Source organism: Solenopsis invicta, chromosome 11 (assembly GCF_016802725.1).
Source record: "Solenopsis invicta isolate M01_SB chromosome 11, UNIL_Sinv_3.0, whole genome shotgun sequence".
In the NCBI taxonomy this organism is placed as follows: domain Eukaryota; kingdom Metazoa; phylum Arthropoda; class Insecta; order Hymenoptera; family Formicidae; genus Solenopsis; species Solenopsis invicta.
Window position 1 is genome coordinate 14575050 of NC_052674.1, and position 27056 is coordinate 14602105.

Here is a 27056-nt window from a genome sequence, read left to right on the forward strand (position 1 = left end):
TTGGTCGAGGATACTCGGCCGGGGATACCGATGGGAATGCCCGTCGAGGATATCGGAATGCGACGAGAATGCTCGTCTTAAGGAAGTGATCGAGAATGCTAGGTCTGTGGACGAGTCGGATAGTCGGACGGATCTGCCTTATGCGTTCCCACTGCCGGCTTATATATCCGAACGCGCGGCTGGGCAAGCCAATCCGCGCGCTCGGTCGGCCAAGCGGAGTGGGAGCGTTATGGAACGCCACGATCGGCGCGCGTGTCGCTGCACGGTCACACGGCGAAGTTCGGTCGTGCGCGCACGTAGTCCCCTGCTACGCTAGGCGTTCGTCGTTCGGTGGACTGAACGGAGGCGCACGGACGGTGGAAGGGCGTATCGTTACAAAGAGATTATTTTCTTCCTTGGAGAATCATTAGAATCCCAAGTGACACATTATGAAATTTGACTCAGGCGGATCATGCTAAAAGATAAATTTTTGAAGTTGCAGCATTGACTTTTATATTTTTTGAATATGCTATGTTTTGCTTCATAGCGCAGGCATACTATGGATTTAAGTGGTCCAGACTTTAACAAATATTCCCAATAATGCATTAAATGATGGAATTTGTTTATAAGTGCAACATTAGGGAATAACTCCTTAAAACTTGAGACAAATTCCAATACTAAGTCCTGTAAGTAAGGGGCTTGAGATGGGGAAGCAATTGGAATAAAGACTATTTCACTAATTCTATTTAAAAGAAAAATAAGATGGAGGTATTTGTCTCCTTTAGGTACTTTATCAGAGACCAAGAAAAGAAATATTCTCAAGAGACACCACGTCTGCACAACTTTCTGCTGAATCGGGTTATCACTGTAAAAATTATTTAGAGTAAAATTAGGTGACGGCTTATTTTTCTTTTCTGGCATACCGTACTGAAACATCTGTATTCGGTTGTTTAGCTCAGTCAAAGTAAGGTTATATCCATTTTCTCTCTTAATAAAATGTTTGATTACGTGCTTAAGAATTACAGGTGCAATACCTTGCCAAATGTCATGCATTGAATCAAAAACAGAATTGTCTGCACAGTGCCAAAAACGACTTCTATGTAATGCACTATTTTCTGCCAAACCCGTTTCAGTATCGGTCAATAGCTTTGATTTGACTTTCCGTACTTGTTCATTATACAATTCTCTCGTTCTTAGAGTTTTAATTGCTACTTTTCCCTTTAGGAAATCAGATCTGTGTATCATGCATGAACGACGGAAGTGATTAGCAGAAGAACCCAAGAATCCGAACATCTGATATGCAGCCAAGCCATCAGCGACGACACAAGCTATGGTGGCCCTCAATACAAACTGTTCTCCATCAAAACTCACCATAACCCCTTCTTCACTTTCCAGCTTATGTAAATCATCAAGAAATGGTCTTAAAATTTCCTCAAAACCATACTTGGTAACATCAGCTGTGTAGCAAATTCCTAAAATTTGAACTTCTCCCATAAATGATTGCAGATGAGGAAGCAAATTTTGAATAGTAAAGTAAAATGCTCCTAATTTGTGAGCTGATGTTTTACTTCCTAGAGGATTGTTTACAAGTCATATCGTCATAATATAATTGGATTCTTAATGCTTGTGGATATCTCTGAGAAAAAAGAACTTCTTTTAAAGCTCTCCCCATCTCTGAAACTCCTCAGAAATCATCTGAAGAAGAAGATTCTTCTTCAATGTATTTTCTAACACTTGAGTGAGAAGGTATTAATTTAAGACTCTCAATTATTGAAACATATTGACAATTTTCAATAACCAACTTTGATTTGTATTCACCAGATTGTCTATTCAGCACTGATTCACAACGGTCTCCAAGTGGAATCTTAACGGAGTCTACAAACCAATAGTACATTTTTAAAGCTTTTACTTGCTCTTTAATAGATAAAAATTTGTCAAGAGGAGCAGAAATCTCAAACTTAGATAGTAAACTCTAAATATCAGCCTGATTAAAGGATATATCTTTAGTTGAAAAATAATTCATAACTTCTTGTTTAAAAATATTTGCAATGTTGCAAATAAAAACCTCTGTTGCCATGAAAGCTTGAGTCAAAGAAGCCCCGGTGACAAATGCTTTTGGATCTAAGATTAGCAACCATTTTTGCTCTCTTGATATACTGAATACTTCTTGAGGTCTATCTTTAGGGTTGTTACCCTCAGGCACATTACAATGACTACCTTGCTCAGAATCTTTAGTCTCTACCTCCATATTAGAGTCTACCTCCATATAATTTTGAAATAAAGATGACTCGTTATTTTTATTTTTTTAAATTGGGTAGTTAACACGAAAATGTCTAACCAAACTTTTGAAATTTTTAAACACACATTTACACTCATCTTGTCCACATTAATATCCAAAACTATAAGGAGCTGATACAGACAAACTGTGTGAATGTCTTAAATGCGCTGTGAAACGTTTCAACCCATCCAAAATAAATTATGACACATTGAACAAGTAAAGCCTTCCATTGATGACACTGTTTGATTGTAAACAATAACAAGAAGTACTTTGTTTAGAGGCCTAAAATTAACCAACCGACAGATATTAAAATAAATTCACAAGCAAAGATCTGAAATAAAATAATACTTTGTTTACCTAAAATTAACCAACTACTAGACATATTCAAGTAAATTAACAAGACTTGAAAGAAAATAACGTGAACAATATTATTACGCTTACATTACTTGTCTGTCTTATCAAACTGATACATATTGAGTAAAACATTAATTGTGTTCTCATTAACTCTTCTCTTTTGCAAATACATGGCTAAAGCCTCAGAGTCCATCATTGCATCCTGAAACAACAATTTTTTATTAGAAATTAAAAACAAACTAGACATAGGCACTTTTTATTTGAATAACAAATTAAAAATATTTGAAAAGAAAATGTTATTCAAATACTTTTTTATTTGTTATTTGCAAACAATATTTAAAAATTAATATTATAATGAGAAAAAATCTAAATAATTTATTGGAAAATAAAGTATTTAGGAAAAAATTCAAATAAATATCTTTAAATAAATGTTTATTTCAATAATCAAAAAAAATAATTTTAGAAAAAATATTTTTAAGCAATTTTTAATAGCAACTTATATATTTTTTTTTATATAAATAATACAAAACTTTAATAACAATAAATATATATAATGAGCTATATTATAGTTTATGATATAAATATATATATATATATATATTTATATATATATATATATATAGTGTATATATATATATATATATATATATATATATATATATACGAGGTGTGTTCAAAAAGTATCGCGAATTTTGTGTTTTTTCAAAAATTATTTATTTATTCATGAATATCTATTTTGTCCCCTTCAAAGTAATCCCCATGAGATATTATACACTTGTGCCAACGGTTTTTCCAATCTTCGAAGCACTTCAAAAAATCATTTTTTTTTATCTTGTTCAGCTCCTCCTTCGATGCCGTCTTTATCTCGTCAAGCGTAGCGTAACGTCGTCCTTTCATGGGCCTCTTCAGTTTAGGGAACAAGAAAAAGTCACAGGGGGCCAGATCTGGGGAATACGGTGGCTGCGGCATCATTAGTGTGTTGTTTTTGGCCAAAAAGTCGCGCACAAGCAACGATGTGTGAGCAGGGGCGTTATCGTGGTGCAAAAGCCAATTTTTGTTCTTCCACAAATCCGGGCGTTTCTGGCGGATTGCTTCGCGCAAATTGCGCATAACTTGCAGGTAATATTCCTTATTGACCGTTCTACCCTGTGGCAAGAACTCATGATGCACCACGCCCCTGCAATCGAAGAAAACTGTCAGCAAAACTTTCACATTCGACCGAACTTGGCGCGCTTTTTTCGGTCTTGGTTCGTGCGGCAGCTTCCATTGAGATGATTGAGCTTTGGTTTCCACGTCATAACCATAAACCCACGATTCGTCACCAGTTATGACCCTCTGGAGCAAATTTGGGTCGTCGCGGACAGAGTCCAACATCTCATTAGCAATGTTCATGCGATGCTGTTTTTGGTCGCAATTGAGCAATTTTGGTACGAATTTCGCGGCGACCCGTTATGTGTCGACGAAATGAACGCTATAATCGACGTTGCGTTATGCCAATACGATCCTACAACGGCGGTTCCGTGATGGTGTGGGGGTGTATATCACTTACAAGGCGAAGTGATCTAGTGATCCTGCCACCTCCGGCAATGACGGGTGTTCGTTATATCAACGATATTCTACGACCACACGTTTTGCTATTAAATCGAAACTGTCGGAACTTTATTTTTATGCAGGACAACGCTCGACCTCATACGGCGAATATAACGCGACGTTTTTTTCAACGACACGCAATTAGACTGTTAAATCATCCCGCCAATAGCCCGGACTTAAATCCAATCGAGCACATTTGGGATGAAATAGAACGACGATTAAGGCGTCGCGAGGAACAGCCGCGAAATTTAGAAGGGGGGAAAAATTTTAACGGAAATTTGGCACAACATTCCGCAAGATCGTATTGCAAGATGTATAAATATGCGAGAACGCTTGCAAGCAGTAATTGATCAGAGAGGAGGAAATACACACTATTGAACACTCATGCGCGCGCACGCATACACACACACACACACACACACACACGCACACACACACACACACACACAGCAGAGAGGGTTTGGCGTCATTAAATACTGCAGAAGTGACGAACTGCGGGGTCCTTATCTCTGCTGTGATACATACACACACACACACACACACACACACACACTCTCTCTCTCTCTCTCTCTCTCTCTCTCACACACACACACACACACACACACAATGTGCAAAAATCCGACAGACAACCTCCACGTGGTGCACATTGTGTAATGCTAATGTCGGCAGTAGACGTCATTCTTCGGAAAAATGTACTGTGAAAAATGTATATCTTCAAAGTCTTGTAACTCGGTAAAAAAAAATCGTAGAAAAAACTTTAAAAAAAGGATTTTGTAGAGAAAATGTCATACTTTATGGCACTTGCATTGGATTTGTCGAGAAAAATTTTTTTATTGAGCTACAGGCTGTTAAAAATACGTTATTTTAAGGAAAAAACAGTGTACCTTTTTTGGGGCATAGTACTAAGAAATTGAGAAAATTTTTGAAAACCATTAATAGCATGTTAAAGCTGAAACTTCGAGCTTTAAAATGGTTTTTTAATTTTTTGTCTACGATGGTTTTTTACGGAGTACGGATATCATTTGTAAAAAATGCAGGTTTAGCTTCAAAGTTGCGTAACTCGGTCAAAAAAAATCGTAGAGAAATTTTTAAAAAAGCATTTTGGTAAAATGTTGTAGTTTATGAAATTTTACTTGAATTATTCGAAAAAAATTTGTTGGTCGATCTGCAAAGTGTCAAAAATACAAAATTTTAACGAACAAAACAAGGTGTTCTTTTTTACTGCGTAAGACAAAGAAGTTAAAAGAATTTTGAAAATCTGCTAGTAGAACGTTAAAGCTCGCAAGAACGTTAAAGCTCTTCAAGCTTCAAAATGCTTTTTTATTTTTTACATATGATGATTTTTCACCGAGTTACAGTCATTTGAAAATAGCCTAATTTTTGGTGTCTGGAAAGTGTTCCCTATTTTTTTTTTAGTAGTGTATATATATTGTATATATATACAGGGTGTTCAAAAAGTCCTGGACCGGCGAAATATCTCGAAAACTAAGCATTTTAGAAAAAAATGTTTCAGATAAAAGTTGTAGGGTTTCAAAAGATCTATTTACTGATCTTATCAGTTTGACCTTGGAGGGTGTTCAAAAAGTCCGGGACATTTAACCGGTCCGAGACTTTTTGAACACCCTGCATATTTTTTATTGCATTTTCTTGTAACCAATTTCATGACCTTTCCAAAACACTACAAGAAAGTTTATTTTTGTTGAGTATTTTTCGAGTTGTGAGGCTTGAAAGCTGTAATGTACTGTAACTTTCAAGCTTCACAACTCGAAAAATACTTAACGAAAATACATTTGATTATAGTGTTTTGGAAAGGTCTTGAGATAAGCTAGAAGAATATGCAATAAAAAGTAGGCAGTTCCATTTAAAAAAGTTAATGTGATTTTGATCTGACCTTGGCGACGCCATCCAAGGTCAAACTGATAAGATCAGTAAATAGATCTGAAACATTTTTTTCTAAAATGCTTAGTTTTCGAGATATTTCGCCGGTCCGGGACTTTTTGAACACCCTGTATATATATATATATATATATATACATATATATATTGTGACGTGACATACCGTTCGGCTGTCCGTCACAGGGATCGAAAGATCTGAACAAAGAGCGCACACTGCGGCTCTACGGGTATTAATAGCCGTATTAATAGTCCAAGCTCAAGGCAGCGCTTAAGATCGTCTTGGTCAAGACCATCTTATTCAATCAAGATCGTCTTAAGTCATAAGAATTCATAGTCGCCAAATAAGGTGACCTTCGCGAAGAAGATTTTGCTCAAGTAATTCTTATTTGATTTGACATCGACTTGGCGAAGATGATCTTAAGATTGTACTTATTTGCCGTTCGACTATTTCCGTCATGTTCCCTGGGATTTCTCCAATAGAAACGTTGCATTTAAGAAGTAATTTTTGTGTAGTGTAATACTATTTTATATATTATTAAGCTATGATTTTAATTTTATTTGAACAGGAGAACTAACGGAATCGGCATAATTGTTAAGTACTATTAATTAATATTAAATATGTAACAATACGCCCCTCCACCGTCCGTGCGCATCCGTTCCGTCCACCGAACGACAAACGCCGAGCGTAGCCGGGGACCACGTGTGCGCACGACCGAACTTCGCCGTGCGACCACGCGGCAACACGCGCGCCGGCCGTGGCGTTCCACAACGCTCCCACTCCGGCTTGGTCGACCGAGTGCGCGGATTGGCTTGCCCAGCCGCGTGTTTGGATATATAAGCCGGCAGTGGGAACGCACAAAGCAGATCCGTCCGACTATCCGACCCGTTCACAGACCGAGCATTCTCGATCGCTTCCTTAAGACAAGCATTCTCGTCGCACTCCGACTTCCTCGACGGGCATTCCCGTCGCTATCCTCGGCCGAGTATCATCGACCAGTCGACTCAGATATCCTCGACGAGCATTCTCGTCATCATCACCGGCCGAGCATTCTCGACCAATCACGTCCGAGATCCTCGACGAACATTTTCCTCATCATCACCGGCCGAGCATTCTCGACCAATCACCGTCGTCCTCGAATATCTTCACTGCCGCACCGACATATAACCCAAATTTCGTAACCTATTCATCGGCAGGGCATAAGCAACCGGTCGATCGAGCGCCCCACTTGCACGGGGCGCGATCGGGCGAATCGCAGCGGCGACCGCGCCGACAACGACCCGCACTTGCGCACGCGCTCACACCACCGCGTTAGCCAATCCCGCCACGCCCCGCGACTCCACGACCGTACGGGCAAGCAGCCCGCATAACTCACCGTGTAGTATACGACTACACACTAGTATAGAGTCCTATATAATCAGAGAAACGACATTGAGGGCACGCTTGCTGATTGGCTGACCGCGGCACCAATCAAAACCGAGGCTATCGGGCCCACAGCTGATTCCGTGTGCACCTTTTATAAACTTATTACATTCGTCGTCTTTACAGAAATCAAGAGTTTGAATAATGAATAAAGATGGTAAAAGTGTGTGAGGTATTTGGGTGTACAACAATCGAAAAAGAAAGACTATCTATGCAAAAATTTCCTAAGAATGTGGAACATCGAAATGCGTGGGTAGCTTGGATTAACCGTTCCGGGTGGAGTCTGAAATGTAATAGCAGAGTTTGTGAAATATTTTATAAGATTCATAAAATATTGAAACATGCCTTCAGATGTGTGAATGTTTATCACGTATTGTCTATTTTGTTGCAGTTGCACTTTGTTCCTGAGGACTATGTGGAGCACACAAGAGGAAATGGAATTCATCGAAGGCTGAAAACATCTGCTATTCCCTCATTGCAAATAGAGGAAATTCAAGACAGTGAAAATCATTGTAATCCAAAAATTATACGAAGATTTCGACAAACCGCACAATGTTTGAAGGATATAACAAATATCCCTATTATAGGTAAAGAAAAAGAGAATGAGTATGCATACTGCTTGAAAATATTAACTTGTGATGAAGTAAGTATTCTCTCGATTTTTATCATTTTTGTGCCAAAATATCATATATGCTGCGTTCCGATATTCACTGCCAGTACTGAAAATCTATAGTATACGTAACGGAAACTATAGATTTTCAGTACTGGCAGCGAGAATATTGGAACGCAGCTATAGTGTTTGTAAAAATAATTTTTTTCTGATAAATACATTCTCCCAGCAGGTACAGGACTGTTTAGAAGTAGGAAATACTCATAAAGGTGAGGAATTACGGCTGAGTATAAGATGGTTGAAAGATGAACATAGTGATGTCACACATGCAATGAAAACCATCGATAATGAATCTGCATCTTGTTCAACGCCATCAACCAAACATCCATTGTTGACGAGTAGACAAACTGCATCATCGGCTTTATTGCAAGAGGACATGACAGTATCAGTGGCACAAAAAATTTCCGACAATGATTGCAATAATCAGGTAAAGGATTTTTCTTTTCTTTTCCAGGTTTGTTTGAAATTGTGATCGACGTTTTGTATATATTTGTTTATGCATTCGTTTTTAGTTGGGTGCAATCACTGCTGATATACTGGACAACCAAGAAACTTTGCAAACAAAAGAAGCATTATTAAAAGAACTTGAAAAAAAGAATAATATAATAGAAAGTCTAAAAAAACAAATTGCTGCAACGGATCTCAGTTTGCAAAATATTACAAAACTGTATAAAGTGACTAAAAAAAATTACTTCGATGAAAAGAAACGTTTAAAGAGACTATAAGAATATCATTTTAAAAGCCATGCAGGTGTGTCCGCAACATTACGACCAGATCAGATTAGAGCGTTAAGTAGAAAGTCCACTAATGATGTGAAATGGAGTCTTGCAACTATAACAGATGCTTTGGAATTTAAGTTTAAATGGGGAATTCATGGTTATGAAGCTTTTGTGAAACGTGTTCCGATTTATCCTACTGCACGAAATTTGCAGAGAAAGTTGCAGCATATACAATTTGATAGTAATATTCTAGAGGAGATATTTTATATGCTGCAATGTGAAATGACAAAATTACAACCTTACGAAAAAGACTGTGTAATAGTAATGGATGAGATGGCCATCAAGGATGAGAAGGTGTTTGATCCAAGTAGTAAACAGTTTATTGGGTCTTGTACTTTTCCTACGCATTCCGGAATAGCCAATAAAATTTTAGTATTTCTACTTTAGGTAGGCTTAACAACTCGTTGGAAATCCACCGTGGCCTATTACTTTACTAAATCCACTGACTTAAAATATAAGGAAAGCAATGTAAATGCAACTGGTTCAGCATTGAAGAATATTGTTCTAAACATTATTGAGAAATCAGAAAACATTGGTTTACAAGTTCATGCAATAGTCAGTGATATGGGTACGGATAATAGAGCTATGTGGAATGCTTTTGAAGTCGGTTGCTCAAGACATCATGTCAATGTTTCTGTTCAACATCCAATTAGGGCAGAAGATAAACTGTTTTTTATTCCAGACCCTGTTCCCGTTTTTAAAAATATTGCTTGTATGCTAAATAGCCATAAAGTTATTATTTTGCCCCATGACATTTGTCAATCCGAAAATCTTAGCTATCTACAGGTTCACTTGCAACATTTGGATAGACTTCTAAACCATGAGAACAATTTTGAATTAAAGATTGCCTTTAGACTTATTGAAACTTACTTGCACTGTCAAGATCAATATAAAAAAATGAAAGTTTCAACTGCACGATCAGTTTTTAATAAAAGAACTGAAGCCGCATTGAAAATGTTAGCCAAAAGAATGAATGATTCTGCTATTGAAACTACAGCATTTTTTATTAATCTCGTTAGCCAATGGTTTGCTCCTATGTCAAACAGAAGCAGATATTTAGGTCTCAGTAAAAATAATATTGAAAATTATAACGAAGCAATATATCACCTTAAAAAGACTCGTACTATTTTCCAAAACATGAGTATTGGGGTAAAAGGACAGTGGAAACCAGTGCAGACTGGTGTCATTATGGCCATTGAGAGCATTCTGCAACTACAAGATTTTCTTCTTAACAAACGGGGTTACAAATTTGTTCTGACCGGCCGCTTCACACAGGATTGCTTAGAAAATTTATTTTTGCTGCTCCGTTTTAAATTGCCTACCCCGAATGCTTTGCAAGTGAAGCAAAATTTGAAACTCATTATTATGACACAAATTTCCTCTTACTCCAAAGTAATCAGTTATGACACTGACATTTCAGTGGATGAGCTCGAAAGTATTAATATAAATTTCTTAGACGTGTCAAAACAATTGACAACTGAAAAATGCCACAAAAGAAGGTTGAAACATTCATGGAAGCTTCAGCTATTCATGTACCAGAACTGACAGATGTTCATTTAAACTTGTTAGATAAGTAGGAATGGCCAATCATATATGATATCGCTGGAGCTGTGATACGTAGCATTAAGAAAGTGTGCAATACTTGTGATGTATGTTTTAATGCTGTATTATGGCAAGGTCCTAATAATCATCCATATGGATTTGTTATTGATTTACATGATTATAAGGATGGTAAATTATATAAAGTGTCTGACGATTGTTTCAAAGCTATGAAAGCAGAAATAACGTTTCGACAACTTAGAAACACTCTAAAAACAGTAACTTATATAAACATCAGAAACTTTATGGTTGAGAAACTGCAATACGTGTGGGATGGAACATATATTCCATCTTGCCATAACATCGGTCACAAAATCCTAACTAGATTTTTTACAATGAGATTAAGAATGTATTGTTTGAAACAAAAGGAGCAGTATTCCAAAGAAAAAAAAAGCATATACAATAGCAAGACTATGGCTATGCATGCTATAGTTAAATGAAAGAAAGCCTCTGATACTATAGTGCAATTTACAAGAACATAGTCGATCTCCAATCAACATAGTTGAGAAAGTAATTCTTTTGCAACATTAAAGAAATTTTTTTTATTCAACAGTAACAGCATTGATTTCATGAGAAAAATATATTTTTTTTTTACACTTACTGGTCGTATGTAACTGTATACATGTATCTATATCATATGTATTTATATCGTGCAATTTTATTTTCTCTTATAAGTTCGAAATTCAGTATTACTATTATAATTCTTTTTTTACGAATTACGAATATATATGTTATGTATTTATGTTATGATTTATGTATTTATGTTAAGGCTCGAATAAAAAAGTAAACACATTATGTATGATTGCCATTTATTTTAAAGACAGTATGAGGTATAACAAATATAACGGATGATTATAAAACTCGTAATCAGAAAAATATTACAAATAATATGACACAATGAACACAAGTGTTTAGGTCTATTTCCTTGTTGTACACTTCTTGGAATTACATTTAGTAGCGGTAGACTGTAACTTGCGCAATGCCTTCTCCATTTTGGCAATCTCACTGAACATCTTACATAACTGCTGCAGGCCTAAGTCACGTTCAACTCTCAGATCTTGAATAACTTGTGATGCTTTGCTACACTGCAATTTCATTTCCTCAATTGTATAGCATTCTGTTTTGGAAAATAGAAAAGGGATTGAATGTCTCTCTTCAATAGCACGAATCTGTAACATACGTTATAACACAAATGAAAATTTTAATTGACATTTTATACAATTGTAAGCACATGACATTGGATACGTTCAGGAAATAACGATTGCACAACAGCTAAGTAACTAGTCAATGTAATTGGTCTAAATTTAAAGATCTAATAGTACAAGCCATTAATCACTGACCGCTCACTGATCGCTGTTTTCCAAAAGCGGCTATTAATACTGACCTTTGCAGAATATTCATTTGATACTTGAACAGAAGTAGTATCAGTCTCGTTACATTGTTTTTCCATTTTTATTTAATGAACTGGTTCCTAGACAGTGAACAAAACAAATGTCACATTATGATAATAACATTACTTACTTTATCATTTCAATAAGATATAAGTAAAAGTACTAGAGTAGGCATCAGCGAAATAAATCATTTTTATTTCTGACTCTTACTTCACAGTACGCTTGTAAGTGTAAGAGCTGAAGTTGGACTAAGAAATAAAAATAATTTATTTTGCTTACGCCTTTTTTTAGCTTTATTTTACACTTCTCACTTCTTACGCCTACTCTTACTTTTTACTCCGCGTATTGTAGACGACGCTTCAGAGGTTAGTTTTTTCAGCTGTGGGCCCGATAGGAACCATGGTGGTGGTATAGGACTCTAGGTGGGGGTAGAGTTGTCGCTTCTCTGATCATATAGGACTCTACACTAGTCTAGCCGAAGCGTGTAAATAGATAGTTAAGTTCTTTCGTTTAGATGTAAACCGCGTGGATAAACCTTTAGTCTCCGCCGCGCAACTAGTAATCCGATTACCAGCGATTGACTGGACGAGCTCTCCTTATTATCTATTTATTATCTCTTTATTATCTCTTTACTATCTCTTTTATTTTGTTCTCTCATTCATTTTGTTAACGCTTCTTTGCAATTGTTATGTTCAGTAATAAAGCATTCTCTAGCTTTTTCTACTTAAAACACTGGGTATAATCATTACGGACACCTGACCAACCGACGAGCCTTATCCGGTCCGATCCCGAAGTTCCCGCACCGCACCGAACCGACCGAAAACGCGTACCGTTACAAATATTGCAAATGTACCAGGGATGGCCTTGAGTATTTCGCTCGAGCACAAGGAAATCCTTATGATAAGCATATTTACATTCGTACATATGTTCAATGCTTTCTGTCGCAATGTGACGCAATTAAATATCACACACGTGTCTTGCACACACTTGCTTGAATGATAAATTGCGTGCCTGCATGCGTGCGTGCGTGCGTGCGTGGGTGCCTTCGTGCGTGTGTGTACATAAATGTCAAGGGAGTAACTCGTTCGACCACGTTGCGATTGACCACAGTCATTCACAGCACCCGGTGCATAGAGTTTTTCTACTGTTCAAGCCTTGTGAGTAGCTGATAGTCAATCGCAACGTGGTCAAAAGATCGCCAACCGTTTATCAAGAATATAAAAATAAGTTATATATATATATATATATATATATATATATATATGTGTATATGTATATATGTACATTTATATTTATTATCTTTATCTCTTGAGAAATTAAAGTGGATTGGTTATACTTATTGCATATTTCATTCCACGCAAGATCTTTATCTTTTAGCGTTGTGCTATCGCTTTTTTTAATTTCAATTATATGTTTGTATTCAGTGAGGATTTGCAAAAATACTTTACGTTCTAAAGCCCTATAATGTTTATTTTTACTGGGGAGATTAGATTTCTCCATAGTGCATGACATTCAATAAGTAAAATTATATTTATTAATAACTTTTTACAAATAAGTAATTATCATTAAACAATAGAATTATCTTTTAATAATCTTTTATTAAATGTATGGCTCCAAACGGATTTAAACTTACCCTAAATGCACACGTACAGGACACGTCAAAGCGTTATGCGTGGTAAGATAGCCAATTCTTTTGCTTTTACGAAAAAAATTAAGAGAGCAAAAAAATGATCGGTTTCTTCGCCTCTCGTAACGCGTTTGATGCGTCCTGTGTGCATTCAGCTTTATTATTGTAAATTAAAGCTTACATAAGATGCTTTCCAGCAAGAGACAGATGATACAATGTAAGACAGTAAATAATTTTATTCTTGTTTAAAATTGATAAATAACAAGGCTGAAATAATTAACTGTATCACACTGTGTTATCAGCGTCTCTTGCTGGAAAACATCCACGATCAGTAATCTTTAGGCTTGCTCTAGTGAAAATTCTTCTCATAAATTTTAATATAATTTTTCAGAATTTCAGTATTATTTTATAACTTTCCCAGATTTTTTTATGGATGAAACATTTTTCATAGGGTTTACATCTTTTCTCAAAATTTATTATCTCTGTTGAATGTAAAACATCTTAAGATTTCAAAGATTTTTTATTTTATAACTTATGATGAAATGTTATAAAAAAGTTTAAAATATTTTTTAGAAATTATAGGATGACAAATCTCAAAATATTTTAGAATTCACAAATCATTTTCATGTATAAAGAATTATAAGAGAAAATGTAGAATTTCTGAATATTTTGGAGTATGTCTGAAAAATGTTCCAATTTATATAAAATTTAGAAGAAAAATTTTAGTTTATTATAACGCAACGTAATCATATTTTATTTATTACAAATGAATTATATACAGAAACACTTGCGGCATAAAAAATTTTTCTTTCATTACAACCTACCGTATAAGCATATAAACCATTTATTGAATGAAAAGAACCAAATTTCTCGCATTTTTTAGTTTGTTCTATTTTCATACAGTAAACAAGTGCATTAAGTGAATTGAAAAGACTTACATGTCTTCCACTGTGATGTCTTTCAATATTTGACAATAATCCACATTCAGCACTGCCTGATCATTTCGAACTGTAGATACCAATAAAATAGCTCCCAGCACTATTCGTTTCCAGTTGGCAGTTGTTATATCTATTTTTGCATAAGTAATTACACATTTAAGATAAATCAACGTAATGATGGCACATTCAGCGACTAGCTGAGCTGTGTTAAACACAGTTTTTATATAATTATATTTCCGTTTATGTTCCGGATTATGTCTGTCGTAATCCTTTGAGACACTGTCACTCTGAAAGATAAATTTATTGTTCAAGCACTGAGTAATGTACCACATGCAGGATAGTCTTTTCTGATCTGTGCCATTACTGATACCAAACAGTTTAAAATGTAATACTACACTTACACGTCTTCCACTGTGATGTCTCTCAGTATTTGAGAGTAATCCACATTTCACACTCCCTGATAAAATAGCCAATAAAATAGTCTTCATCAGCATAATTTGCTTCCTGTTGGCTGAGGTTATGCTTTTTCTCTGCACAAGTAGGCGCTCAAGATAAACCAATGTTGACACATTCAGCGCACTCTAGCTGAGCTGCGTTAAGCAGAGTTCTTACAAATTTGTATGTTCGCTTATGTTCCGAATTATGCCGGTCGAATCCTTTGAGATACCGTCCCTCTGAAAGATAAATTTATTGTTCAAGCACTGAGTAATGTACCACATGCAGGACAGTCTGCTGATCTGATTACTCATACTAAACAGTTAAAAACTTAATACTGCACTTTCACGTCTTCCACCGTGATGTCTCTCAGTTTTTGCTGTGATCCACATTTTACACTGCGTGATAAAATTGCCGATAAAATAGCCTCCAGCACAATTCGTTACGTGAGGCGAAGAAACCGATCATTTTTTTGCTCTCTTAATTTTTTTCGTAAAAGCAAAAGAATTGGCTATCTTACCACGCATAACGCTTTGACGTGTCCTGTACGTGTGCATTTAGGGTAAGTTTAAATCCGTTTGGAGCCATACATTTAATAAAAGATTATTAAAAGATAATTCTATTGTTTAATGATAATTACTTATTTGTAAAAAGTTATTAATAAATATAATTTTACTTATTGAATGTCATGCACTATGGAGAAATCTAATCTCCCCAGTAAAAATAAACATTATAGGGCTTTAGAACGTAAAGTATTTTTGCAAATCCTCACTGAATACAAACATATAATTGAAATTAAAAAAAGCGATAGCACAACGCTAAAAGATAAAGATCTTGCGTGGAATGAAATATGCAATAAGTATAACCAATCCACTTTAATTTCTCAAGAGATAAAGATAATAAATATAAATGTACATATATACATATACACATATATATATATATATATATATATATATATAACTTATTTTTATATTCTTGATAAACGGTTGGCGATCTTTTGACCACGTTGCGATTGACTATCAGCTACTCACAAGGCTTGAACAGTAGAAAAACTCTATGCACCGGGTGCTGTGAATGACTGTGGTCAATCGCAACGTGGTCGAACGAGTTACTCCCTTGACATTTATGTACACACACGCACGAAGGCACCCACGCACGCACGCACGCACGCATGCAGGCACGCAATTTATCATTCAAGCAAGTGTGTGCAAGACACGTGTGTGATATTTAATTGCGTCACATTGCGACAGAAAGCATTGAACATATGTACGAATGTAAATATGCTTATCATAAGGATTTCCTTGTGCTCGAGCGAAATACTCAAGGCCATCCCTGGTACATTTGCAATATTTGTAACGGTACGCGTTTTCGGTCGGTTCGGTGCGGTGCGGGAACTTCGGGATCGGACCGGATAAGGCTCGTCGGTTGGTCAGGTGTCCGTAATGATTATACCCAGTGTTTTAAGTAGAAAAAGCTAGAGAATGCTTTATTACTGAACATAACAATTGCAAAGAAGCGTTAACAAAATGAATGAGAGAACAAAATAAAAGAGATAGTAAAGAGATAATAAAGAGATAATAAATAGATAATAAGGAGAGCTCGTCCAGTCAATCGCTGGTAATCGGATTACTAGTTGCGCGGCGGAGACTAAAGGTTTATCCACGCGGTTTACATCTAAACGAAAGAACTTAACTATCTATTTACACGCTTCGGCTAGACTAGTGTAGAGTCCTATATGATCAGAGAAGCGACAACTCTACCCCCACCTAGAGTCCTATACCACCACCATGGTTCCTATCGGGCCCACAGCTGAAAAAACTAACCTCTGAAGCGTCGTCTACAATACGCGGAGTAAAAAGTAAGAGTAGGCGTAAGAAGTGAGAAGTGTAAAATAAAGCTAAAAAAAGGCGTAAGCAAAATAAATTATTTTTATTTCTTAGTCCAACTTCGTCCAACTTCAGCTCTTACACTTACAAGCGTACTGTGAAGTAAGAGTCAGAAATAAAAATGATTTATTTCGCTGATGCCTACTCTAGTACTTTTACTTATATCTTATTGAAATGATAAAGTAAGTAATGTTATTATCATAATGTGACATTTGTTTTGTTCACTGTCTAGGAACCAGTTCATTAAATAAAAATGGAAAAACAATGTAACGAGACTGATACTACTTCTGTTCAAGTATCAAATGAATATTCTGCAAAGGTCAGTATTAATAGCCGCTTTTGGAAAACAGCGATCAGTGAGCGGTCAGTGATTAATGGCTTGTACTATTAGATCTTTAAATTTAGACCAATTACATTGACTAGTTACTTAGCTGTTGTGCAATCGTTATTTCCTGAACGTATCCAATGTCATGTGCTTACAATTGTATAAAATGTCAATTAAAATTTTCATTTGTGTTATAACGTATGTTACAGATTCGTGCTATTGAAGAGAGACATTCAATCCCTTTTCTATTTTCCAAAACAGAATGCTATACAATTGAGGAAATGAAATTGCAGTGTAGCAAAGCATCACAAGTTATTCAAGATCTGAGAGTTGAACGTGACTTAGGCCTGCAGCAGTTATGTAAGATGTTCAGTGAGATTGCCAAAATGGAGAAGGCATTGCGCAAGTTACAGTCTACCGCTACTAAATGTAATTCCAAGAAGTGTACAACAAGGAAATAGACCTAAACACTTGTGTTCATTGTGTCATATTATTTGTAATATTTTTCTGATTACGAGTTTTATAATCATCCGTTATATTTGTTATACCTCATACTGTCTTTAAAATAAATGGCAATCATACATAATGTGTTTACTTTTTTATTCGAGCCTTAACATAAATACATAAATCATAACATAAATACATAACATATATATTCGTAATTCGTAAAAAAAGAATTATAATAGTAATACTGAATTTCGAACTTATAAGAGAAAATAAAATTGCACGATATAAATACATATGATATAGATACATGTATACAGTTACATACGACCAGTAAGTGTAAAAAAAAAATATATTTTTCTCATGAAATCAATGCTGTTACTGTTGAATAAAAAAAATTTCTTTAATGTTGCAAAAGAATTACTTTCTCAACTATGTTGATTGGAGATCGACTATGTTCTTGTAAATTGCACTATAGTATCAGAGGCTTTCTTTCATTTAACTATAGCATGCATAGCCATAGTCTTGCTATTGTATATGCTTTTTTTTTCTTTGGAATACTGCTCCTTTTGTTTCAAACAATACATTCTTAATCTCATTGTAAAAAATCTAGTTAGGATTTTGTGACCGATGTTATGGCAAGATGGAATATATGTTCCATCCCACACGTATTGCAGTTTCTCAACCATAAAGTTTCTGATGTTTATATAAGTTACTGTTTTTAGAGTGTTTCTAAGTTGTCGAAACGTTATTTCTGCTTTCATAGCTTTGAAACAATCGTCAGACACTTTATATAATTTACCATCCTTATAATCATGTAAATCAATAACAAATCCATATGGATGATTATTAGGACCTTGCCATAATACAGCATTAAAACATACATCACAAGTATTGCACACTTTCTTAATGCTACGTATCACAGCTCCAGCGATATCATATATGATTGGCCATTCCCACTTATCTAACAAGTTTAAATGAACATCTGTCAGTTCTGGTACATGAATAGCTGAAGCTTCCATGAATGTTTCAACCTTCTTTTGTGGCATTTTTCAGTTGTCAATTGTTTTGACACGTCTAAGAAATTTATATTAATACTTTCGAGCTCATCCACTGAAATGTCAGTGTCATAACTGATTACTTTGGAGTAAGAGGAAATTTGTGTCATAATAATGAGTTTCAAATTTTGCTTCACTTGCAAAGCATTCGGGGTAGGCAATTTAAAACGGAGCAGCAAAAATAAATTTTCTAAGCAATCCTGTGTGAAGCGGCCGGTCAGAACAAATTTGTAACCCCGTTTGTTAAGAAGAAAATCTTGTAGTTGCAGAATGCTCTCAATGGCCATAATGACACCAGTCTGCACTGGTTTCCACTGTCCTTTTACCCCAATACTCATGTTTTGGAAAATAGTACTGTAGGAGAATAGATATCGGACAAGGATCGAGGGATCGAAGATCGATTGTTATCGGTCGATAATCGTAATGACCTTATATGTTGTCGGAATTTGGAAGAGCGCGAGCGAGCGGGAGTCCGCTGTGAGTCGCGAGCCGAGACAGTGCTCCGTGTCAGAGACAGAGTGTATAAGGACAGAGTAAGAGATAAACAGAGACAGAGTGCGGAAATTCAGAGTTAGCCACGAGTTCGTTTTTCCTTTTACGTGAACTTTTGCAAGAGACGATTGATATTATTAATTCGACTGAAGCGACAAGATTCGCTCTATACGTATATGTAACTATTTAAATCGCGTATTTGATTAAATTGCGACATTATTAATAACAACTATCTTTAATCATTATATTTATTTCTATTTTATCCTTCTTAAAATCATATTATCCTACAATCTGGGGGCTCGTCCAGCGATAAAGCTCGTCCAGCGATAAAGCTCGTCCAGCGATAAAGCTCGTCCAGCGATAAAGCTCGTCCAGCGATAAAGCTCGTCCAGCGATAAAGCTCGTCCAGCGATAAAGCTCGTCCAGCGATAAAGCTCGTCCAGCGATAAAGCTCGTCCAGCGATAAGCTCGTCCAGCGATAAGTGCCGTAACGCATATTATATTATATTACATATTACATGCGAAAACCGTTGGAATGCGAGAACAGTTCAACGCGCGTCGTTACACAGTGATATCGGACAAAGAGACAAACACGAAAACAGAGTGTTGTGTACATAAGTGACTCACAAGGAAATTTCGCGAGAGACAAAGACACCTGTTATTGTGTAATATATTGTGAGACTTATAAGTGAGTTGCGTGCAAGTCGCAATGGACAATATTCAGCATGCAATAATGAAGGATCCGACTAAGTACAAAGTAGAGGCACTTAAGGAGATGCTAAAAAGACATAATCTATCGACGGCGGGAACGAAGAACGAATTGATCTGTCGTCTGATGGAGGCTGATCCGAATGGCGAGTGGCTACGCGAGGATAACGAAGAGTCTCGCGATCGGCGTGGCGATGCGGAGGATGTCTCACAGGCTAGCGTTTCAAGGACGCAGCAAGGTACAAGCGCACGACTATCGGAAATTGAGCTTTACGAAAGAGAGAGAGAAATAGCGCGACGCGAGTTAGAATTAGCGCGGCGCGAAATAGAGATGTTGCGACAAAATCAGCGGATGGAACGCGTGGCAATTAACGAAAATCAAAACACTAACAATGATATCGTACGAACTCAATCTGCACAATCAAAAATAAATGTAACTGCTATCGCGGATTTACTCGGTTATTTTGATGGTAAATCAGTGCATTACGAGACATGGGAAAATCAGATCCGTTTATTGAAGACAACGTATAAACTAGAAGATGATACGGCTAGACTAATAATCGCTATGCGACTGAAGGGCAAAGCGCTGGAATGGATACATTCGAAACCGGAATATGTTGCGATGTCGTTCGACGCTCTTCTCGGTGAATTGCGGAGCATGTTTCAGCACCGTCAGTCCAAGATGGCACTAAGGAAAAAATTCGAGGACCGGATGTGGAAAAAAGAAGAGACGTTCCATGAGTATGTCCACGAGAAGATCATTACCGGAAACCGTGTTCCTATCAACAACGACGAGATGCTGGAATATATTGTCGAGGGCATACCAGACGATGCGCTTCGAAACCAGGCACGTATCCAAAGGTTTGACACAGTGGAGGCGCTTCTGAATGCATTTGAAAAGGTAACCCTGCGAGAGCGAGGTGCGTTTAACTCGGCAAAATTTGAAAAAAGAAACGGTGTCGCGAATAGAGAGGAGAAGACTGAGAAAGGTGACGCGAAAAGAAGGCCGACAGATACAGTTAGACATTGCCATAATTGTGGTATGCGAGATCATCTGGGGGCAAACTGTCCGACTAAAGATCAAGGCGCGAAATGCTTTGCATGTAACGAACGCGGACATATTGCGTCTAAATGCCCGAAAAAAGCGGGAACTTCGAAAAGCTGTCTTACCGCAACGCGATCTAGGAACCAAAAATATGTTAAAGACGTTTCGATCCAAGGTCATCAAATAAAGGCATTAATAGATTCCGGAAGCGATCTTACACTGATGCGCGCGGATGAATACGTAAAATTAGGCTCACCGCGATTGAAATTAGGCGGAATGCGATTCCGTGGAGTGGGATCAGATAATAACACGACCCTAGGAGAATTCGAGGCCGAAATTCGTGTTGACGAACACAACTATTCCGTGTGTATACAAGTAGTCTCGGACACGTTAATGCGACATCAAATGTTATTGGGAACCAACTTCTTGGATGCTGTCGAGGTCAATTTCAAAGCAGGAAAAATTTCCATTAGTCCGTTACAAGAGTCAACATGCGAGAATAAGCATTCGATACCGGAAATATTTAATATAAATTTGACACACGCGGATTTTGAGATAAATCACGTGGACGTGACCGGCGCGGGAAATGCGGAGCAAAGAGCATCGTTACAAAACCTTATTGAAAATTATAAGCCGAATAAAGCGCGCGAAACTAATATTAAAATGAAACTTATACTAAAGGACGAAGAACCAGTCTACCAGTCTGCCAGGCGATTATCTCCGTCGGAAAGAGAGGAGGTCAACGCACAAATCGACGAATGGCTTGCGGAGGGAATTATTCAGCCATCGATATCGGAGTATGCCAGTCCTGTGGTATTGGTCCGGAAGAAGGACGGGGCGGCCAGGTTGTGTGTGGATTATCGTCATCTAAATAAAAAGATTCTCAAGAATCGGTATCCGTTACCGTTAATAGAGGACGAGATAGACCTATTGCAAGGCGCTCTGTTGTTTACCACGCTTGACCTGAGAAATGGTTTCTTCCACGTAGCAGTAGAGGAGTCAAGTCGAAAATATACGGCTTTTGTTGTCCCTGACGGACACTACGAATTCTTGAAGGTTCCGTTTGGCTTGTGTAATTCGCCGGCCGTATTTCAAAGATTTGTTAATTTAATTTTTAGAGACCTGATACGAGAAGGGATAGTGATGGCGGACATGGACGATTTGATCATTCCTTCAAATGATGTTGATATCGGACTGAAGAGGCTCGAGAGAGTGCTCAAGGTTGCCAGTGAGGCTGGCCTTGACATCAACTGGAAGAAATGCTGCTTTCTACAGACGAGAGTGGAGTTTTTGGGGCACGTTATTGAGGCGGGACAAGTGCGCCCATCCAATAAAAAGACTGAGGCAGTTCGACGTTTTCCGGAGCCGACTAATGTTAAGCAGGTACAAAGTTTTCTGGGCTTGAGCGGCTACTTTAGAAAATTTATTCCAGGTTATGCTGCAATAGCACATCCATTGTCGAGTCTGCTGAAAACAGGCGTAAAATTCAATTTTGGCGCGGCAGAGAAGAATGCCTTCGAGAGGTTGAAGAAGATGCTGAGCGAAGGACCAGTATTAAGTCTGTACCGGGCGGGAGCAGAGATTGAGTTGCATACGGACGCTTCGGCGCTTGGATATGGTGCAATATTACTTCAGAGAGGCAACGAGGACAACCTTTTTCATCCTGTTTATTATTCAAGCGGGAAAACGACATCGGCTGAAGCTAAATACCCGAGCTACGAGTTGGAGGTCTTGGCTATAATAAAGGCGTTGAAGAAATTTCGCGTTTATTTGCTGGGCATCACATTCAAAATCGTGACCGACTGTCGTGCTTTCACGTTGACAATGAATAAAAAGGATCTGTGCGTACGGGTTGCCAGATGGGCATTGCTTCTGGAAGAGTTCCACTATACCATAGAGCATCGTCCTGGAAAGAGCATGGTGCATGTTGATGCGCTCAGTCGTAATCCGTTACCGGCGTGTTTGGTTATCGACGAGACAGACGCTGGGTTGACAGCTAGGCTCAGGAGAGCTCAAGAGGAAGACGATGGTGTGAAGAGGCTTCGCGAATTAGTTTCTCGCGGACAAGCACAGGAGTACACGTTACGAGGTAACCTACTGTTTAGAGAATCCGATGGTGATCTACAGCTTGTGGTACCAAGAAGAATGCAGGCGCAGATTATTCGTCGAGCACATGAGCAAGGCCATTTTTCGGTGAACAAGACTGAAAGTTTAGTAAAGAATGACTACTGGATTCCAAATTTACGACGAAGAGTCGAGGAAATTGTGCGCAATTGTGTTGCGTGCATTCTAGCCGAGAGAAAGCAAGGAAAGCAGGAATGTTTTTTGCATCCCATTGAGAAGGGGAAGGTTCCGTTGGATACCCTGCATATGGATCATCTGGGACCGTTGCCGTCGACGAAGAAGACTTATCATCACATTCTCGTAGTTATCGACGCTTTCTCCAAGTTTGTGTGGCTCTACGCTACAAAGTCTACGAGTACGCATGAGGTTTTAACGCGCCTGAGGAAGCAAGCGGCAGTTTTTTGCAATCCACGACGGATTGTCACTGACCGAGGAACTGCTTTTACATCGAGCGAGTTTGAGGAGTACTGTAAGGTACAAAACATCGAGCACATTTTAATAACAACAGGTGTACCGAGAGCGAATGGACAGGTTGAGCGAGTCAACAGAACGCTCATACCGCTACTGACCAAGTTGGCTGCTCCAAAACCGCATGAATGGTATCGGCACCTTGATACAGCACAGCAGTATCTGAATGCTGCACCTCATCGAAGCTTATGTTTATCTCCGTTCCAAGTGCTTTTAGGGACACATCCGAGGTTGAAGGATTGTCCAGAAATTAAGGAGATATTGGAGAAGGAGCGACTGGAGTCTTTTCAAGACGCCCGAGAAGAATTGCGAGCTGAGGCGAGGAAAAACATCGTCAAAATGCAGCAGGAGAACAAGCGGAGTTTCGACAGGAGAAGAAAGAAGCCTAGAGATTATCGCGAAGGAGAGATGGTCGCTATCAAGCGCACTCAGCGAGGCCCAGGGATGAAGCTTTCTGGCAAGTTCTTAGGACCATACGAGATTATCAGAGTCCTGCGCAACCATAGATATGTGGTGCAAAAAATTGGTGAGAGTGAGGGTCCAAGTCGGACAACGACGTCGGCTGACTACATGAAGCCATGGGTTAGCGAGGACGATCATGATTATTCTGAAGATGATGACGAGGTTTCCGAATGACGCAGGTCGAAGATGTACATTCGAGGGCGAATGTAGCAGCAGGAATGGCCGAGCTGTAGGAGAATAGATATCGGACAAGGATCGAGGGATCGAAGATCGATTGTTATCGGTCGATAATCGTAATGACCTTATATGTTGTCGGAATTTGGAAGAGCGCGAGCGAGCGGGAGTCCGCTGTGAGTCGCGAGCCGAGACAGTGCTCCGTGTCAGAGACAGAGTGTATAAGGACAGAGTAAGAGATAAACAGAGACAGAGTGCGGAAATTCAGAGTTAGCCACGAGTTCGTTTTTCCTTTTACGTGAACTTTTGCAAGAGACGATTGATATTATTAATTCGACTGAAGCGACAAGATTCGCTCTATACGTATATGTAACTATTTAAATCGCGTATTTGATTAAATTGCGACATTATTAATAACAACTATCTTTAATCATTATATTTATTTCTATTTTATCCTTCTTAAAATCATATTATCCTACAGTACGAGTCTTTTTAAGGTGATATATTGCTTCGTTATAATTTTCAATATTATTTTTACTGAGACCTAAATATCTGCTTCTGTTTGACATAGGAGCAAACCATTGGCTAACGAGATTAATAAAAAATGCTGTAGTTTCAATAGCAGAATCATTCATTCTTTTGGCTAACATTTTCAATGCGGCTTCAGTTCTTTTATTAAAAACTGATCGTGCAGTTGAAACTTTCATTTTTTTATATTGATCTTGACAGTGCAAGTAAGTTTCAATAAGTCTAAAGGCAATCTTTAATTCAAAATTGTTCTCATGGTTTAGAAGTCTATCCAAATGTTGCAAGTGAACCTGTAGATAGCTAAGATTTTCGGATTGACAAATGTCATGGGGCAAAATAATAACTTTATGGCTATTTAGCATACAAGCAATATTTTTAAAAACGGGAACAGGGTCTGGAATAAAAAACAGTTTATCTTCTGCCCTAATTGGATGTTGAACAGAAACATTGACATGATGTCTTGAGCAACCGACTTCAAAAGCATTCCACATAGCTCTATTATCCGTACCCATATCACTGACTATTGCATGAACTTGTAAACCAATGTTTTCTGATTTCTCAATAATGTTTAGAACAATATTCTTCAATGCTGAACCAGTTGCATTTACATTGCTTTCCTTATATTTTAAGTCAGTGGATTTAGTAAAGTAATAGGCCACGGTGGATTTCCAACGAGTTGTTAAGCCTACCTAAAGTAGAAATACTAAAATTTTATTGGCTATTCCGGAATGCGTAGGAAAAGTACAAGACCCAATAAACTGTTTACTACTTGGATCAAACACCTTCTCATCCTTGATGGCCATCTCATCCATTACTATTACACAGTCTTTTTCGTAAGGTTGTAATTTTGTCATTTCACATTGCAGCATATAAAATATCTCCTCTAGAATATTACTATCAAATTGTATATGCTGCAACTTTCTCTGCAAATTTCGTGCAGTAGGATAAATCGGAACACGTTTCACAAAAGCTTCATAACCATGAATTCCCCATTTAAACTTAAATTCCAAAGCATCTGTTATAGTTGCAAGACTCCATTTCACATCATTAGTGGACTTTCTACTTAACGCTCTAATCTGATCTGGTCGTAATGTTGCGGACACACCTGCATGGCTTTTAAAATGATATTCTTATAGTCTCTTTAAACGTTTCTTTTCATCGAAGTAATTTTTTTTAGTCACTTTATACAGTTTTGTAATATTTTGCAAACTGAGATCCGTTGCAGCAATTTGTTTTTTTAGACTTTCTATTATATTATTCTTTTTTTCAAGTTCTTTTAATAATGCTTCTTTTGTTTGCAAAGTTTCTTGGTTGTCCAGTATATCAGCAGTGATTGCACCCAACTAAAAACGAATGCATAAACAAATATATACAAAACGTCGATCACAATTTCAAACAAACCTGGAAAAGAAAAGAAAAATCCTTTACCTGATTATTGCAATCATTGTCGGAAGTTTTTTGTGCCACTGATACTGTCATGTCCTCTTGCAATAAAGCCGATGATGCAGTTTGTCTACTCGTCAACAATGGATGTTTGGTTGATGGCGTTGAACAAGATGCAGATTCATTATCGATGGTTTTCATTGCATGTGTGACATCACTATGTTCATCTTTCAACCATCTTATACTCAGCCGTAATTCCTCACCTTTATGAGTATTTCCTACTTCTAAACAGTCCTGTACCTGCTGGGAGAATGTATTTATCAGAAAAAAATTATTTTTACAAACACTATAGCTGCGTTCCAATATTCTCGCTGCCAGTACTGAAAATCTATAGTTTCCGTTACGTATACTATAGATTTTCAGTACTGGCAGTGAATATCGGAACGCAGCATATATGATATTTTGGCACAAAAATGATAAAAATCGAGAGAATACTTACTTCATCACAAGTTAATATTTTCAAGCAGTATGCATACTCATTCTCTTTTTCTTTACCTATAATAGGGATATTTGTTATATCCTTCAAACATTGTGCGGTTTGTCGAAATCTTCGTATAATTTTTGGATTACAATGATTTTCACTGTCTTGAATTTCCTCTATTTGCAATGAGGGAATAGCAGATGTTTTCAGCCTTCGATGAATTCCATTTCCTCTTGTGTGCTCCACATAGTCCTCAGGAACAAAGTGCAACTGCAACAAAATAGACAATACGTGATAAACATTCACACATCTGAAGGCATGTTTCAATATTTTATGAATCTTATAAAATATTTCACAAACTCTGCTATTACATTTCAGACTCCACCCGGAACGGTTAATCCAAGCTACCCACGCATTTCGATGTTCCACATTCTTAGGAAATTTATGCATAGATAGTCTTTCTTTTTCGATTGTTGTACACCCAAATACCTCACACACTTTTACCATCTTTATTCATTA

General features: G+C 37.4%; 4 protein-coding genes across 12 annotated transcripts in view; 2 read left to right on the top strand and 2 right to left on the bottom strand.

Moving 5' to 3' along the window:
* Positions 1-15866, bottom strand: LOC113005926 (cyclin-Y-like). Of its 7 annotated transcripts, none has more exons than XM_039454840.1 (4): positions 15300-15866; positions 14923-15195; positions 14522-14808; positions 1-2813 (listed from the first exon to the last, which is right to left on the bottom strand). In XM_039454840.1, the coding sequence occupies exon 4, from the start codon at positions 1471-1473 to the stop codon at positions 427-429; it is 1047 nt and encodes a 348-aa protein (XP_039310774.1). In that variant the 5' UTR covers positions 1474-2813; positions 14522-14808; positions 14923-15195; positions 15300-15866; the 3' UTR covers positions 1-426. The 7 variants fall into 7 exon arrangements, 6 of the variants coding, with proteins under 6 accessions (XP_039310774.1, XP_039310773.1, XP_039310777.1 ...); XM_039454839.1 differs by having other exon boundaries at positions 15278-15387; XR_005575822.1 differs by lacking the exons at positions 1-2813; positions 15300-15866 and adding exons at positions 11358-11734; positions 11950-12036 and having other exon boundaries at positions 14923-15289.
* LOC120358941 lies at positions 7597-10965 on the top strand. Of its 2 annotated transcripts, none has more exons than XM_039454846.1 (3): positions 7597-8160; positions 8360-8614; positions 8700-10965. In XM_039454846.1, exons 1-3 carry the CDS (start codon positions 7672-7674, stop codon positions 8910-8912), a joined length of 957 nt encoding a protein of 318 aa, XP_039310780.1. In that variant the 5' UTR covers positions 7597-7671; the 3' UTR covers positions 8913-10965. The 2 variants fall into 2 exon arrangements, with proteins under 2 accessions (XP_039310780.1, XP_039310779.1); XM_039454845.1 differs by having other exon boundaries at positions 7601-8160; positions 8357-8614.
* LOC113005315 lies at positions 15856-17756 on the top strand. Its single transcript, XM_026140747.2, has 3 exons — positions 15856-16817; positions 17078-17164; positions 17380-17756. The coding sequence occupies exons 2-3, from the start codon at positions 17099-17101 to the stop codon at positions 17629-17631; spliced, it is 318 nt and encodes a 105-aa protein (XP_025996532.1). The 5' UTR covers positions 15856-16817; positions 17078-17098; the 3' UTR covers positions 17632-17756.
* A 7026-nt stretch (positions 17757-24782) lies between these two features.
* Positions 24783-27056, bottom strand: part of LOC113003231 — a 2982-nt gene continuing 708 nt past the window's right edge. Inside the window, exons 1-3 of one of the 2 annotated variants that reach the window (XM_026131860.2) lie at positions 26556-27056; positions 26102-26356; positions 24783-26016 (exon numbers count right to left, since the gene is read on the bottom strand). The exon at positions 26556-27056 is cut by the window's right edge and continues 708 nt beyond it. In XM_026131860.2, the coding sequence (XP_025987645.2) occupies positions 25804-26016; positions 26102-26356; positions 26556-27044 (957 nt within the window). In that variant the 5' untranslated portion in view covers positions 27045-27056 and the 3' untranslated portion in view covers positions 24783-25803. Of the gene's footprint in view, positions 26017-26101; positions 26360-26555 lie in introns of both variants that reach the window. The other variant, XM_026131850.2, reaches the window with a different exon arrangement.

What these genes read in the sequence shown, in the direction of transcription:
- LOC120358941 (XM_039454845.1), top strand. Translation starts at nt 7,672, where the DNA reads ATGGTAAAAGTGTGTGAGGTATTTGGGTGTACAACAATCGAAAAAGAA. An exon ending in AAATATTAACTTGTGATGAA is followed by an intron (nt 8,161 to 8,356) that starts GTAAGTATTCTC and finishes ACATTCTCCCAG; the next exon opens with CAGGTACAGGACTGTTTAGA. An exon ending in ACAATGATTGCAATAATCAG is followed by an intron (nt 8,615 to 8,699) that starts GTAAAGGATTTT and finishes ATTCGTTTTTAG; the next exon opens with TTGGGTGCAATCACTGCTGA.
- LOC113005926 (XM_039454840.1), bottom strand. Translation starts at nt 1,473, where the DNA reads ATGGGAGAAGTTCAAATTTTAGGAATTTGCTACACAGCTGATGTTACC.
- LOC113005315 (XM_026140747.2), top strand. Translation starts at nt 17,099, where the DNA reads ATGGAAAAACAATGTAACGAGACTGATACTACTTCTGTTCAAGTATCA. An exon ending in CAAATGAATATTCTGCAAAG is followed by an intron (nt 17,165 to 17,379) that starts GTCAGTATTAAT and finishes CGTATGTTACAG; the next exon opens with ATTCGTGCTATTGAAGAGAG.